The 18,049-nt window shown below is 42.7% G+C and overlaps 1 protein-coding gene across 1 annotated transcript in view; it reads right to left on the bottom strand.

Moving 5' to 3' along the window:
* Window positions 1-18,049, bottom strand: part of LOC132099093 (ceramide kinase-like) — a 52,591-nt gene that overhangs the window by 26,469 nt on the left and 8,073 nt on the right. The window contains exons 3-6 of the mRNA XM_059505538.1: window positions 17,784-17,906; window positions 16,515-16,640; window positions 15,349-15,415; window positions 8,420-8,565 (exon numbers count right to left, since the gene is read on the bottom strand). Of these exons, the coding sequence (XP_059361521.1) occupies window positions 8,420-8,565; window positions 15,349-15,415; window positions 16,515-16,640; window positions 17,784-17,906 (462 nt within the window). The remainder of the gene's footprint in view (window positions 1-8,419; window positions 8,566-15,348; window positions 15,416-16,514; window positions 16,641-17,783; window positions 17,907-18,049) is intronic.

The following is an 18,049-nucleotide window of genomic DNA, read 5'->3' as shown; positions in this document are numbered from 1 at the left end:
GACTCTTTTTCATAGCTTCACTAATTGTTTCTCTAATGGTTTCATTCATTCTGTCTCAATTGCCATTCCCCATGTATGTGTGATTGAATGTTTGTTTGTTTAGACTAGTTTTGTGTTAAATTAAAACCTTTGTGCACAAATTACACAAATTATCCATTGCTTGTGGATAATTGTCCCTTTAACGGTCTGATCTAGTTCCATACAATGTCATAGTGCTGCAACGACGTCACACTGTTTACATCTCGCGTAATGGCATACTGGGAATGGAGAAAGTTGCATTCTATCACAAAAACAGAGACCACTGTTATCAAAAGTATGGGAATACTTTAAACAGAGGCCAAATAAAATGGCCCCTTGTTCCCTTTGCAAAACCGATATGGTGTACCACGGCAGCACAAATGTGATGCACGAGCACCTCAGAGGAAAACATCCTGGTGCTCTCCGGTGTTACGGTTTAACTGGTTACCGTGTGATCTGGTGACCAACTTCCTGGTTCAGGTCTCTGCTGCAGATGTGCTGGAACGACCGCAGCAGATTTGGCGATTCTAAAAGCACAAACTGATGTGATATTATTAAGTATCTAATAAACGCAGACTTGCTCATTGCATGATTCTGATATTCTTGTAAAGATTACAAGTTATTGGTATGATCACTCGTAGCGGCTGAAGTAAGGATAAAATAAAAAATAAAGTATATATAAATATAAACAATAAAACAATAAAAACGATGAATACAGTGACAGAGGGGTACAAAATGCAGGGCTTAAAGTTCTCCGGCACCGTGCCGGATTTCCGGCTTGCAGCGTTTGGCTGGGAAAAAAAATAATCCTACATTTAAATAAAAAAAAATCAGAAAAGGGGAGAAAAAAAACACCCACACAAAGCTTTTTCTCTGGTGGTATAAATAATGTAACAATTTACTGTTTTTAAACATTAAAATAATATACACTTTTCTTTCATAGTTCCTCAATAGGTATGCAAACAATGTCATCATTTCTCACTTTTTTCTCCTCAACAAGTAACGTTACAATCAAACACAACAGGTAAGTATCCACAAAAGTATTCAGCTAATCAACAAACAATGCTCAAAATATCAAAATCAGTTGCGCTGGCAATGAACCCATAAATACACTGCTTAACAATGCCAGTTTGTCCCCCTTCTCGTCAATTCCTTGCCTTCTTCATCACAGTTATGTTATACATTGCATGCCACATAACGTTACATAACCGAATTTAGCTAGCTGCTGAACAACATCCCAATAATAGCAATTAGCATTAGTCTAAAAAACGAAATATAATACTGAAAACACTCGACATGTCAACAAAACGATAACAGAACATCTTCCCAAACACATATCAAGCTTATTTAAAAACCTCGAAAGCATAAATACTCATTCAAAGTACCTGGAAAAGGGATATGTAAATAACCATAACCATAAGTTCCCGCCTCCTCAGCATGAGCTGACCGATAACACCCCAATAGAGGCGGGACTTAAGGCAGAACAGCTAATCATCAGCCAGTCACACTCAAAGCCGGTGTCATGATTGAGAGGGAGGGGGAGAGGAGGCAGCCGCAGTGAGCGCAGACTAGTGATGGGAAGTTCGATTCTTTTCCGCGAACCGGTTCTTTCGGACGGTTCGATTCAATAAACCAGCGGTTCTTTTACGCTCGACGTAATGACGTCATTGGCGATGACATAATGGCGTCACTTCTATCAAACATTCAAATATAGTAATTTGTCAGTAGTCAGTAATCATAACTTTAGTCAGTTAAAAACCTCATAATCATGAAAAGTTTACATTTGAGTTTTGCAACAACGCACCCAAATACAGTAACAGCAATAATGTGCATACGAGGATTTAAGTCTTGAAGATATAAAGTAATTAAATTAGGTGTCATCAGCTGTAACGATAAAGACCTTCATATTCGGAAGAAGGAGGCGGGAACCGGCGGACAATCAACATGAAACTTTAATTACAAAAATAAACACAAAACCGCGCACCAGCCCCTCACGGACGACTGGTGCGCTCAAATAAAAACCAAAACACAACTAAAAGCCCAGGCCTGGTCCTCTCTCGTCCTTCACTGTCGTCGCTCCAGTTTTATATCCTTCCATCTCCTCCATGGGCCTCGAGACCGGTGGGTCGAACAGGTGTAGTTCATCTCCAATCACTCCACCGGCCTCGCTCCCATGTCCCTCGGCCCCGCCCCACTCGTCACATACCCCCATTGCCCCTCGCAGGCCGGGGGGTACTCCCGAGACTGCGCTCTACTCCCCCCCCCCCCCCCTCCCTCCGGGGGGGCCGCTCACGGGGACCTGCGGGAACCTGGGGGTAGGACAGACGAGGCGAGTGAAAAGGAGATAGAAGGAGGAGCGACAGAGACGAGAGAGGGGAGAGAGGAAAAAAAAAAAAAAAAAAATTCCGGTTCCCAGACGCACCGCTGCTCGGCCCTCCACCAGCTGGGCGATCTCCTCCGCGGTGCCTGGCGGTGGCACTGGACGGCCCTCGGCGGACGGCACGACACTCCTCCGCCGCCCTGTGGATGGCGACGGCTCCTCCGGTTTTGGGCAGCCGGCAGGAGTCCCCCGTTCCCTGCTCCTCCCCGTTCCGGCGGATGGCAGCAGGCTCCGGCCACCTGGCGAACGGCGCCGACTCCTCCGCTCCCTCACGGACGGCAGCCGTCTCTCCACATCGTGGGCGGCCGGTAGCGAGCTCGCCCGTCCCCGGCAACTCGCTCCAGCCCACCGCCTCGAGCGTCCATGGCGGCACACTCCTCGCCAGCTCGATGGCACCGCGGATTCACCACAGCGGCGAGGGATCTTCAGCAGCGCGTCCCTCCTTCTCCCGGGCTTCGGCACCACTGTAATGATAAAGACCTTCATATTCGGAAGAAGGAGGCGGGAACCGGCGGACAATCAACATGAAACTTTAATTACAAAAATAAACACAAAACCGCGCACCAGCCCCTCACGGACGACTGGTGCGCTCAAATAAAAACCAAAACACAACTAAAAGCCCAGGCCTGGTCCTCTCTCGTCCTTCACTGTCGTCGCTCCAGTTTTATATCCTTCCATCTCCTCCATGGGCCTCGAGACCGGTGGGTCGAACAGGTGTAGTTCATCTCCAATCACTCCACCGGCCTCGCTCCCATGTCCCTCGGCCCCGCCCCACTCGTCACATAGGTGTCATCAGCACAGAAACCATGATCCACTTACTATACGTAATCCATTGCGATGTATTTGTTATTAAATGAACTTATGTTTCGCCAGATTGCCCTTCATCCAAGCCCTCGGTTTACCCGCGCTCATAACATTAGCACAGAATCAGTTCAGAATCAATCACCAAAAGAATCAGTTCGGTTCAGACGCACTGTGAGTTAGTTGGCTACACGGTGAATCACGCATGCGCAGTATCATCAGCTCCTTGGACGCGTCCGAAAGATACGGTTTTTGGTTCAGTGTACTGATGATCCGAAAACCAATGCTACTGGTTCTTGACTCGAGAACGAGAATCGCTCTAACCGGCACGTGCTGCAGTTCAGTATCATCAGCTGCTCTACTCGTGTTCATGTTCTGTTTACTACAAACTCAATTTGTGAATGTGTCATCATTGTGTCAGTCTTTAGAGTCTTAATTATTGTCCAACTTCCCTGAAAACCCCTTTGGCCTATACATTATCTACAATATACAGATTAGAAACATTCATCTTAAAAAAAAAAAAATAAAAAATAAAATATAGTTATTTTATCACACTTTCCGATGTTTAACACTTAAAAAATTACACGCATGCACAGTATCATCAGTTCATCAGTTCTCAAACCGGACGCGTCCGAAAGAAACGGTTTTCGGTTCAGTGTACTGGTGATCCGAAAACCGAAAACCAATGCAACCGGTTCTTGACTCGAGAACGAGAATCGCTCTAACCGGCACGTGCTGCAGTTCAGTATCATCAGCTGCTCTACTCGTGTTCATGTTCTTTTTACTACAAACTCAATTTGTGAATGTGTCATCAATGTGTCGTCTTTAGAGTCTTAATTATTGTCCAACTTCCCTGAAAACCCCTTTGGCCTAAACCTTATCTACAATATACAGATTAGATTAAAAAAAGCAAAATAAAATCTAGTTATTTTATCACACTTTCCGATGTTTAACACTTAAAAAATTACAGGCATGCGCAGTATCATCAGTTCATCAGTTCTCAAATCGGACACGTCCGAAAGAAACCGTTTTCGGTTCAGTGTACTGGTGATCCGAAAAAAGATGCAACTGGTTCTTGACTCGCGAATGAGAATCAGCTCATCGGTTCTCAAATCGGACGCGTCCGACAGAAACGATTCTCGGTTCAGTGTAGTGGTGATCCGAAAACCGATGCAACCGGTTCTTGACTCGCGAATGAGAATCAGCTCATCGGTTCTCAAATCGGACGCGTCCGACAGAAACGATTCTCGGTTCAGTGTACTGGTGATCCGAAAACCGATGCAACCGGTTCTTGACTCGAGAACGAGAACTGCTCCTGCAGTGGGCGTGTTCGTTCGTCATCTGGCTCGGCTCGGTGTTCATCTTCAGTTCGGTCTTCACAGCAGTTCTGTCAATGTACTGTTTGAGTAAATGAAACTGCGGAAAAACTGCAGAAAACATGAGGGTGTTGAACCCTCTCACCGGGAAAAGTGTGGGTGTTAAAACACCCACATCCCCCACGGGTGCGACACCCCTGACAACAGTCACAAACCACCGAGCTACCCCGAATCAGCTCCAGATCTCTGGAAACCATGCTAAACCATAGCAGAACCCTGACTACATTTTATTGTTTGTGATGCTAAAGAACATTTCATGACATCTCAGACAACTGTAAATTTGTGGCTACTGTGGTTTAATTATAAACGCTATCGTAAACTCATATTTACCATAGTAAAATAATTTTCTTTGCCTCTTTATTTTTGTATACTGTAAAAACTTAGGTTGAAATATTATACTAGAAGTTGTACTTATATTTTTTTGTAAAAGGATTCATTAGCTAATCAAAAAAAGAACATTAGATTAATTATTTATTGTAATAAAAAAAATCGTTAGAGTAGTCGACTAATCGGAAAAATAATTGTTAGATTAGTCGACAGAAAAAATAATCGTTATTAGTTGCAGCTCTAGAGTACTTTACTTTGAGCCTTCAAAAAAGAAGAGTAACCTGTAAACTCTGCACTACTGAACTGTTTAACTGTTTAAGACTTTTATTTGTGCAGATTCTCCAGTACAATGTTGTTTGCAAATGTTTAGTCGTAAAATCTAATAACATTGCTTTTTAACAGTTAACAAGATTAACAAATTTGTCGTTTACCAGTTCATAATTAAGTCTTGCAGCCTAATTATGACTGAATGAGAGAGATAAATGTATTTGAAATGCACTTTTTTTTCTAAGTATTCACTGCTCTTTTTCACACAGCAGGTTTTTTGTGTGTGTCAATTTTTTACTTTTTTCTGGACAACCTTCTGATGGATTTTACTTTAAAATGTGAGTTCCATTCAGGTTTCATGCCACTGGCACTTTATTCAAATGATTGTTTACAATTTCACAGCATAAGCTATAAAGCTGTTTCCCAGGTATAAGTTGTTTGTTTACAGGAAAAAAATAATAAAATGCAATGTACTGCAAATTTATTCTGTTTCATTCTTATTCTTCGTGAAAATATTTTCTGAAAGATTCCTTAATAAGCTTTGTTCGGGATGTTAAACTACTTTAGGAGCCCTAAGGACTGACATGGTGAAAACATTATTTGAAATCTCCTTGTGAAATTTGCTAGAGTATGGGTCAGTGTTTTGATTGCAGAAAAGTTTGACAAAGGATTACTAACACATAATAAAACAAAACGCCAGGTATTTTTTTTGACGAGGATATGACCATGCAAAATGGTTAAAATCTCTAAAAAGTCTATGTTGAATGAAAATATGTGTTAAATATAAGTACATAAAGATTAATCGATTAATCGTAAAAATAATCGACAGATTAATCGATTATCAAAATAATCGTTAGTTGCAGCCCTACAATGTTACATGTTTGTTACCTGTTATTTCCTGTTCGACACTGTAAACCTGCTTTGACCCAACCAGTAATGTATAAAGCACTATACAAATAAAGGTGACTTGACATGCTGTGATGAACTAGTACTGTAAGAAATGTATTTTCTGTGGCCACATTTTTATTTTCTGTGGAGTGTTTATGCAATTACACTGAATGTTCGCTAGATGAACAGATTAGTTGATGATACTATTAATTCTGCTACAGTTACTACTGGCAGCTTACAGACATTTACATAAAAACCATTTACAACATGGAATAACAACTTATAAGTGTGGTATTTAGAGCTGAAAATTTAAAGATACATTCTAGGGACACCTGAGACATTACAGGATATGACATCTTGTAAAAAGGGGCATAATAGGATCCCTTTAAAAATGATCACCGAACTATGTAAATAAATAAATAAATAAAAGTAATACAAATGTCCATGGAATGATATGTATTAAATTTTATATATATATATATATATAAAATCATAAAAAAGGCACTGTAATGTTACATATTCAAACATATATTTATATTAACAACACTCTAGCAATGTAATCATTTAACAATATAAATACCTTATTACTATTAACATGCTATTATATATATATATATATATATATATATATATAAATATATATATATATATATATATATATTGGTATTTTTAATATAATTATTATTATTATGTTGAAAATAGCATGGTAATAGCTTAGAACTTTTTTGTAATAAACATTAAGTCAGCATCTAAAACATCTTGGCTAAAATGGTATTAGTACATTTTGACATGGAACTTTTTCAAATAAACATGATATTATAATGTTAAAAATACCATAGCATGTTTTTTTGTTTGTTTTTTTGGTCAGTGGTTTCTGATGTTCGTAGAAACTGTCACTAGTCCTTGCGTGTCTGGACAACATGAGATAAGACCATAAATAGATTTACACATGCTGATAACGTAACTGATAACAACCTGGACTCTTAAGGGTTTGACATTGTCAGGTTTATATGGCAAACAGTGATATCACAAAACACGACTTGATATGCCACAGTCATTAATTATCAATTGTTGGCAGAGCTCTTGTGAGCCCTTTACAAGAGCTTAGCCAGCAATTCTGTGCACGGAGCAGGACAGCAGTCTATTTATTCTACTCATGCTCTTTCAGGTTGGTCATTTATTAATAATGTCTTTGCCAAAGTATTGACCAAGTAGTATTATTTTTTTTCCTATTCTCTGTACTTAAAAAAATAAAAAAGCACAGTATGTTTTATATTCTAAATCTTTTGTGTGTGAGTGTGTGCAAGGTTGCATTAAAAAATAAAAAAATAAAAATAGCAACAACATTGCATAACAATTTTAAATGACTGCTTTCAATTTAATTGTATTTTAAAGTTTTATTTATTCCTGTGCAGGCAAAATTTATATATATATATATATATATATATATATATATATATATATATATATATATATATATATATATACACACATAATGAATTTATGACCAATCATTACTCCAGTCATCAGTGTTACCTGATCCTTCAGAAACCATTGTAATATGCTGAATTGGTGCTCAAGAAACATTTCTTATAATTACCAATGATGAAAACAGCATTGTTGTGCTGCTTAATATTTGTGTGATAACAGGAGACTATCCACTATGAATCAGAATGCATTAAAACATAAAAAAAGCTAAATGGAAATGTATTCAGCATTGAGATGCTGAAAAAAGAAAGATGCTCTATAACAGCCAGAGATATTCATCAAGCAACTTTACATAGACCCACAATTTAAAAATAATAGTCATACAGATGCAAACATGTTCTGTGTGAATGACCCAATAGAATTTGATCAAAACATGGTATCATTGAAGGCAACGTAATGTTGCTTTCCATTATTTTGTGAGTACACCTCTGATGCCTAGACATGCTCTTTAGGCAGCTCACTAGGTTTTGGTAGAGAGCTATAAATCTCCCACGGTTCTTCTTTATTATGCAGCTGTACCCATGCACAGGTGTAAAACGTCCAATGACTAGGAAATATCTCAAAACACAAAATCTTTAATGGAACCGTGGGTGACAGATGCCTACAGGAACACTGTCAAGGAAGTGCGTGCATAAAAAAGCAATGAAATGCATTCTAAAGGACTTGGTTGTACACTCTTTTTGATTTGTTGACTGTAAGTGATTCCCAGTTCTGCAGCATCACCAACATTGCACATTTTGGATGCCTCCTTTATCTGATGCACCTGATTCAGCTCATCAGCTTGTTAATAGAGTGCTCATGAACTGAATTGGGTGTGTGAGGTGTTGGGTACATGCTCGATTACCAGGATTGGGAAACAAAACTATAGACCAACCTGCAGGAATGATGCCAATGCGAAGTCCACATGGCATAAGGGTCTCCTCTATAGAGTTGTCGTCCACACCTGCTTCTTGCTGTGTACGGGAGACAAGGCCATGCATAATTTCGCTGAACATGCCATCTCCTCCAACACACACCACACTGCAGACAAAGACAGCACTAATCACTTCAATGCATATTTGTTCAAAACTAAATTTTCTGTATTAAATCGCCATATAAATACAATTATTCATATTACAAAAATTGTGAAATGTTCTGCATAAATAAAATCGAAAAAGGTAATTGCTACCATTTTTGTAACAAACATTAAGTAAAAATATTCATGTTATTCTCAGGTTAAGATGAAGATAGAACCTTCTCTGTGTGCCCCAATGACTTCATTGTGTGCTTGCTTTCATCACTTTATTTTTGTTCTTTTCAGTTTTTTGTCATGCACTGGTTCAGGTTGATCTTTTAACTGCCTGCCCAACACCAGTTCAACAAAAAGTGCCCAACAGAGACAGTGCAGAACACACTGCAAAAGCTGATGGCCTGACTTTGACCGATTGCTGACCATCTGCTTGGTGCATCACTATCTTAAGCGGTAGCAATAGCACTAAGATGGAAGCCTTGTTGCTTGTGAGAATAATAGATGTGGTACCTGTACCGATTAAAGGTTCCATAGAATGCATTGAAACAATATTTCTACATAGAAGGTATGTGGCTTAGGTAAGGGCAAAAAGACAGATTTACATGTCCATTTACAACCCTAGGATTAGTCCCTAGAATGAAATGGTCTTGTTTGAAATGGTATTGCTTATTACTTATTGTCACGTTCGGTGTTACGGAAAACACAGGAGAGGGAACCAATTGCAGGTAAGTCATTTATTAAAGGGTAATCCAAAGGGGTAAACAGTCCAGGCAGGGTCAAAACCAGAATATCAAACATAAACAAGACACGAAGACAAGGCAAAGCAAGGCAAGAAGCGACGGACATGAATAACTATAGGACATTAAACAAGGACTCCGTAACACAGACTCAGACAGACCGGGTATAAATACACAGAAGGATAATGAGGGAACAGGAGACAGGTGGGGAACAATCAATACTAACAAGGAGGAAGGTGACCAAATAAGGGAACAGGAAGTGATAAGGTGACAGACACTGTGAGAAAGGGGGACATCTAGTGGAAACCCAGGGACACAACCCAGACACTGTGACAGTACCACCCCTCTACGGAGCGGCTCCCAGACGCTCCACGACAGACACAAAACAGAGACCAGGAGGGAGGCGGACAGGTGGAGGCTCAGGGGGAGGGACGGAGGGCCAGAAAAGAAAAACATGGGGAACAGGCACTAGAATGTAAACACAACACAGAAAGACCAGGAGGGAGGAAGACAGGAGGAGGTTCAGGGGGAGGGACGGAGGGCCAGACTAACAGAAAGGAACAGGGACAGACGTTAACACAAAAACCAAAGGAAAAAAACAACATGAAGCCCCCCAGGGCGGAGCAGAAGACCACCACACCCTTGTGGTCAAGGCCAGAGCCCTCCAGGGCGGAGCGGAAGACCACCACAACCGTGTAGTCAGGGCAAGCGCCCCCCAGGGCGGAGCAGAAGACCACCATGTCCGTGTGGTCAGAGCAGAAGCCCCCCAGGGCGGAGCAGAGTACCACCACGTCCTCGTGGTCGACGCCAGAGTCCCCCAGGGCGGAGCGGAAGACCACCACAACCGTGTAGTCAGGGCAAGCGCCCCCCAGGGCGGAGCAGAAGACCACCACAGCCATGTGGTCAGGACCAGAGCCCCCCAAGGCGGAGCAGACCTCCGTGCGGCTGGATCAATGGGACAACAAAACTCTGGTAATCCCCTGGTGTCCTTACTGGACTCCAGAAGATTGGTGCTGGCCTGACACTGCTCATGAAGATCATTGGTGACTTGCATTTGCTCATGAAGATCAATGGTGACTTGCCTTTGTTCATGAAGATCAGAGGTGACTTGACTCAGTCCTTGAAGACCACCGGTGACTTGACTCAGTCCTTGAAGACCACCGGTGACTTGACTCAGTCCTTGAAGACCACCGGTGACTTGACTCAGTCCTTGAAGACCACCGGTGACTTGACTCAGTCCTTGAAGACCACCGGTGACTTGACTCAGTCCTTGAAGACCACCGGTGACTTGACTCAGTCCTTGAAGATCACCGGTGACTTGACTTGACTCTGAAAGGTCAACGGTGACCAGCCTAGTCTCTGGAGGATCCGTGGTGACCAGCCTAGTCTCTGGAGGATCAGCGGTGACTAGCCCTGACTCTGGAGGATCAGCGGTGACTAGCCCTGACTCTGGAGGATCAGCGGTGACTAGCCCTGACTCTGGAGGATCAGCGGTGACTAGCCCTGACTCTGGAGGATCAGCGGTGACTAGCCCTGACTCTGGAGGATCAGCGGTGACTAGCCCTGACTCTGGAGGATCAGCGGTGACTAGCCCTGACTCTGGAGGATCAGCGGTGACTAGCCCTGACTCTGGAGGATCAGCGGTGACTAGCCCTGACTCTGGAGGATCAGCGGTGACTAGCCCTGACTCTGGAGGATCAGCGGTGACTAGCCCTGACTCTGGAGGATCAGCGGTGACTAGCCCTGACTCTGGAGGATCAGCGGTGACTAGCCCTGACTCTGGAGGATCAGCGGTGACTAGCCCTGACTCTGGAGGATCAGCGGTGACTAGCCCTGACTCTGGAGGATCAGCGGTGACTAGCCCTGACTCTGGAGGATCAGCGGTGACTAGCCCTGACTCTGGAGGATCAGCGGTGACTAGCCCTGACTCTGGAGGATCAGCGGTGACTAGCCTAGTCTCTGGAGGATCAGCGGTGACTAGCCTAGTCTCTGGAGGATCAGCGGTGACTAGCCCTGACTCTGGAGGATCAGCGGTGACTAGCCCTGACTCTGGAGAGTTCACTGGCACCTGACTCGACTCTGGAGAGTTCACTGGCACCTGACTCGACTCTGGAGAGTTCACTGGCACCTGACTCGACTCTGGAGAGTTCACTGGCACCTGACTCGTCTCCGGAGGGTCAACTGGCACCTGACTCGACTCCGGAGGGTCAACTGGCACCTGACTCGACTCCGGAGGGTCAACTGGCACCTGACTCGACTCCGGAGGGTCAACTGGCACCTGACTCGACTCCGGAGGGTCAACTGGAACCTGACTAGACTCCGGAGGGTCAACTGAGACTCTCATCCTGTGCAACGGCGCTGGGCAAGCAGCCATCTTGGGCCATGACTCTGGACAGGCGGCCCTCTTGTACTGTGGTGCTGGGCTGGCGGCCATCTTGTACTGTGGCGCTGAACCGGTGGCCAATTTGGGCATTGGCGCTGGGCTGGCGGCCATCCTGTACTGTGGCGCTGGACCGGTGGCCAATCTGGGCATTGGCGCTGGGTTAGCGGCCATCTTGTGCTGTGGCGCTTAGCTGACGGCCATCTTGTGCTGTGGCGCTAGGCTGACGGCCATCTGGTGCTTTGGCGCTAGGCTGACGGCCATCTTGGGTTGTGGAGCTGAACCGGTGGCCAATTTGGGCATTGGCGCTGGGCTGGCGGCCATCTTGGGCTGTGGTGCTGGAACGGTGGCCAATTTGGGCATTGGCGCTGGGTTAGCGGCCACCTTGTGCTGTGGTGCTTGACCGGTGGCCAATTTGGGCTGTGGCGCTGAACCGGTGGCCAATTTGGGCATTGGCGCTGGGCTGGCGGCCATCTTGGGCTGTGGCGCTGGAAAAGTGGCCAATTTGGGCATTGGCGCTGGGTTAGCGGCCATCTTATGCTGTGGCGCTTGGCTGTTAGCCATCCTGGGCAGTGGTGCTGGACTGGTGGCCATCTTGGGTTGTGGCGCTTGGCTGGTTGCCATCCTGGGCAGTGGTGCTGGGCTGACGACCACCCCGCCGGAAGAGACCGAAGTGGCTGGGTCATCCCACCGAAGCCGATGCTGCAGGTAGCGCACGAATTCCCAGAATTCCAGTGTCTCTAACTGCGCCATCTCCTCATGAGACACTGGATCATCCAGCCCGCCATTGAAATAGTCCTTGAGGGCCGCATCGTTGTAGCCCATGCCCTCGGCCAGGGACCAGAAGACCTGAGCCAGGGCACCCACTTCATTGCCCTCTTGGCGGAGGGCGATCAACCGAAGGTACTTGGTTCGCCGCTCCGCCATCTTGGCTGGGGAACGGAAAAATGACATACCGCTGGTTCCTAGTGTGACGGAGTCCTTCTGTCACGTTCGGTGTTACGGAAAACACAGGAGAGGGAACCAATTGCAGGTAAGTCATTTATTAAAGGGTAATCCAAAGGGGTAAACAGTCCAGGCAGGGTCAAAACCAGAATATCAAACATAAACAAGACACGAAGACAAGGCAAAGCAAGGCAAGAAGCGACGGACATGAATAACTATAGGACATTAAACAAGGACTCCGTAACACAGACTCAGACAGACCGGGTATAAATACACAGAAGGATAATGAGGGAACAGGAGACAGGTGGGGAACAATCAATACTAACAAGGAGGAAGGTGACCAAATAAGGGAACAGGAAGTGATAAGGTGACAGACACTGTGAGAAAGGGGGACATCTAGTGGAAACCCAGGGACACAACCCAGACACTGTGACACTTATAAAGCCCTGAATGGTTTAGCACCTCAGTATTTGAATGAGCTCCTTTTACATTATAATCCTCTATGTCCGCTACGTTCTCAAAACTCAGGCAATTTGATAATACCTAGAATATCAAAATCAACTGCAGGTGGCAGATCCTTTTCCTATTTGGCGCCCAAACTCTGGAATAACCTACCTAACATTTTTCGGGAGGCAGATACACTCTTGCAGTTTAAATCTAGATTAAAGACCCATCTCTTTAACCTGGCATACACATAACATACTAATATGCTTTTATTATCCAAATCCGTTAAAGGATTTTTAGGCTGCATTAATTAGGTAAACCGGAACCGGAACCGGAAACACTTCCCATAACACCCTATGTACTTGCTACATCATTAGAAGAATGGCATCTACGCTAATATTTGTCTGTTTCTCTCTTGTTCCGAGGTCACCATGGCCACCAGATCCAGTCTGTATCCAGATCAGAGGGTCACTGCAGTCACCCGGATCCAGTATGTATCCAGACCAGATGCTGGATCAGCACCTAGAAAGGACCTCTACATCCCTGAAAGACAGCGGAGACCAGGACAACTAGAGCCCCAGATACAGATCCCCTGTAAAGTCTCAGAGGAGCACCAGGACAAGACCACAGGAAACAGATGATTCTTCTGCACAATCTGACTTTGCTGCAGCCTGGAATTGAACTACTGGTTTCGTCTGGTCAGAGGAGAACTGGCCCCCCAACTGAGCCTGGTTTCTCCCAAGGTTTTTTTTCTCCATTCTGTCACAGATGGAGTTTCGGTTCCTTGCCGCTGTCGCCTCTGGCTTGCTTAGTTGGGGACACTTCATCTACAGCAATATCGTTGACTTGATTGCAAATAAATACACAGACACTATTTAACTGAACAGAGATGACATAACTTAATCCAATGATGAACTGCCTTTAACTATCATTTTTGCATTATTGACACTGTTTCCTAATGAATGTTGTTCAGTTGCTTTGACGCAATGTATTTTGTTTAAAGCGCTATATAAATAAAGGTGACTTTGACTTTGTTATTACCTTATTTGGAAGGGTCATGAATACTACTGTTGAGCTCTGCTCTAACTGGCTGTTTCACAGCATGGCTCACACAGCAAACAGATCTCTACTGTCCGGCGTGAACGATGGAGAGATTAGGCATTCAACCTTATATGTTTGAACGAGTATCCGATGAAGATACAGATTTTGAGAGATATTGCAAGAGTGTTTAACATCTGTGGTATGAGCATGATCGCTGTGAGATGCTGGTGAAGTGAACAAAGCTTGAGAGAGAGTTGTGAGAGAGGGCATGGACGCAGCCTCTGTGTTGCTGCCATATCCAGCTGTTATAAGCATATATATATATATATATATATATATATATATATATATATATATATATAAATAATTAATTATTAATTAATTAATTAATTAATAAAAAAAACAAATAAAAAAAAACACAATTATTTCAAATCTTTTGCAGATAAGATAAAGATGCGACGTCTTTTTTATTATTAACTTCTTATATATATATATATATATATATATATATATATATATATATATATATATATATATATATATATATATATAAGACGTCGCATCTTTATCTTATCTTAATTGCAAACGATTTGAAATAATTTTGGTTTATTTTTATTTATTTTTAATAGCAATATCTGGCAACACTGCATCTGTGATTTGGCTGGCCTAGAAGATGGGCTGGTATACGTTATGCAAATGTTGGGGGTGTAAACATTAACAATCCTGACTGTAATGTTATGTTTGGATTCGCCTCTTTTTCAGTAGTCTTTTGCATGTACTAGTTTTACATCAAGGAGGAAACAATGGTGTTTGAGGCTCACGTAATGTATTGTCTATGTACAAAACTCTTATTATTCAACTATACCAAGTCAAATACGGTTTTCCATTCTATGGCACCTTTAAGTTCCATAATTTTATAAGCTTTTATGTGTGAAAGTGGCTTGTGTCACAGAAATGCATGTTAAAAGGTAAAGGGAAAAAATCCAGACCCAGCACTCAAGAGTTATTGTGTGAATCTCGCCTCTAGCCCAGCTTTGAAGCAGCATCCATGTTGCTGTCACCAAAAGCCACTTTATGTTCAGTCGTCATTTCCCAAGCTGCTCGCTGTCATCTGCCGCAGTGCCAGGCTGATGTGCATTGATGTGCAAATGCTAATCTGAGTTTTGCTGCAGAGGACGCATTCCTCACTGGGCAAATTAAGAGTCGCCGCACAGTGACCGTAATCTCCCAACAGGACACCCACTCACCCATCATACTTCTTTAGATCAGCCTCCATCTTGAGGTGGTCCCTGGCATGATTTGCACGCTCGGTAACTATAGAAACAAAAGTGAAAAAGCCATTGTTAATGGTGACAGTGACAGTGAGGCTGAGCAGAGAGGGGAGAAAGATCATTATGTTCATCTGGCAATTAAATAGCATTTTTCTGCTGGCTTGATAGAGACCATCTATGAGCCACATCAAATGATGAAGCTAAAGTTGGGGTGAAAAACAATCTCCAGTACATTTACTGGCCAAATAATAATAAAATTATATGTTCACATAGCAGTATTCTGTTGGTCAACACCGCAAATATGTTTACTGTTGTTCTATGAATTTTCACAGAAATAATTTCACTTAAAATAGTTGTGAAATCTGCATGCGTAAATCTTTTGCCCTGATATGAAATTCCTGAACGGTTGGATTCCTTTTGAAATCACTGGATTTTGCCTATGAAAATTCACAGAACAACAGTAATGCAACGCAAGTAATGCAGTAAACAACATGACTGCACAATTTATTTTTTATGTAAAATTTTTGGGCCAGAACATTTTAAAACATTTTGTCAAGAAAAAAAAAGAAAAAAAAAATTCTCCAGTACATTTAATTACTGGTTCTTTATCATCACTACTGATGTAAAGCTGTAACTCGGAGGGATGTGCTGAAAATGAATGGGGCCTAGGACTGACCCCTGTGGATCACATTGATGATATATGCCAAAGGTGATGAATGGAGCTTATTAAACCGTCGGCAGAACATCTTGTTTTGCTCCTCTAATGATTTGTTTTGAATGGTATTTGTCCAGCCAGACATGTGCTTTACCATTTACAAAATGTTTGCATGGTCGTAAAAGGAAGACCCTCAAGCCACTGCTGAGTAAGCCTGTAAACCTCAGCTCTAAAAGCTAATGTTCACACCGACCTAGGGTTTTCCTCCCTCAAACTTAATAAATAATGGATGTCTTTGCATTTCTATGTTTATCGACTATCACGGTTTGCATTATGGCCAGCTCCATTAATAGATGGCATTGTAAATAAAATCATATTCGTGGGATGGGTTGGCAGGTTGAGCTATTTGCCAATGGAGATCTATTTGCAAAGCATAAAAGCTCATTTTTTATTTAAATGTTAATGCAGACAGCTGACATGCACTCACCAATCACGTCGGTGGAAATGGAAGCCCGGGAAAAGATGGGGGACACTTTGTGATCGTAAATCTGCTTCCCACGTTGTTTTCCTCCATAAGGGTTGATGTACACTAGCAAATTCTTTGGTCGATTGGCTGCGGAATGAGAAGCGGGCAGAGCATTAAAATTAGTTTTTGTTTGACAATAGTCAGCCTAGGCAGTCAAAAATGCTTCATTAAGTTGCTTTTGAAAAACTTCCTCTGATGTGACAATATAGAGAAAACCAACAATGTACTTATGCCTACACTAGAATCCAAACACCCCAAAACTTTCCATAGGATTGGTAAGAAATAATATGGGTTATTTCAAATGTAAAATAATTTTTTTGTTCTAAACTGGCACAACTGAGTACAATTAGCCTGTCCGAACTTAAAGCAGATCAGAACATATTTGATATGTAGTATACAGCTGGATTGAGATTTTTATCCAGGTGAGATTCCTCTTTGGGTGGAGCTACCAAGCACAGATCAGAAACAAAGTGGCTAGCAAAAATATACCAGCTTATTTGGCAGATTAAAACAAACATTAAAAGAGTAGAGAGGTTTTATCATGATATGCCAACAAATGATTAGGATCCATTATTTATGTATACCATAATTATGTACTACCAAATGTGTGGTAGGAATAGACAATAAGTTATTGTAAAACGTATTCACAGTAAATTCACACATAATGGACACGGAGCAACTATTCTGCAACTATTACTTTTTTCAAAATTATAAACAAGAACTGTTATTAACGGTTACTGATGTAAACTGGTGTGGAAATCACTGACCAATCTTTAACAATAACTTATCTTTTTTTGCTATAGTGTGAAGTGACATGTGGCCAAGTATGGTGACCCATATTCGGAATTTGAGCTCTGCATTTAACCCAGCTAAGTGCACACACACAGTATTGAATACACACACACCATGAACACACACCCGGAGCAGTGGGCAGCCATATTGCTGCGGTGCCCAGGGAGAATTTGGGGGTTCCGTGCCTTGCACAGGGGTCTCATCTCAGTCGTGGTATTGAGGGTGGAAGAGAGCACTGGTTATTTACTCCAACCACCAACAATTCCTGCTGGACCTACAACTTGAACCCGCAACCTTCGGACTCTCTAATCATTGGGTCACAACTGCCCCAAACATAGCCCCCCCAGCCCCCGCTATAGTTTATGTGTATGTAATTTTACAATAGTAAACTTTTCAGATACACAAAATAATACTAATAATAAACGGTTCAGGACGCACTCAACAATGCAAGTTGTTCCCTAATAGTTTGGACCCAGAGCAGACACGTGGAATGTTCAGAGCAGTGAAAAGTCACATTGCTGCACCGCCAGCAGTGCTGCCTCATCCTCTCTACGTAGAACACTGCAAAAAAACACAAATGGAAATGCCACATTATTCCAAAAACTAGGTCTCCTGCATGATCAGTATTGTTCTGATAATACACTCACATCATATAGATAAAATAACAAGCTATGTATTCCCCTGTTATCAGTGGCCAGATAAGG

The sequence above is a fragment of the Carassius carassius genome, chromosome 22 (genome assembly GCF_963082965.1).
Source record: "Carassius carassius chromosome 22, fCarCar2.1, whole genome shotgun sequence".
NCBI classification, from domain to species: domain Eukaryota; kingdom Metazoa; phylum Chordata; class Actinopteri; order Cypriniformes; family Cyprinidae; genus Carassius; species Carassius carassius.
Note: the sequence above shows the minus strand (reverse complement) of the source record. Positions and strands in the feature narration are given on the sequence as shown.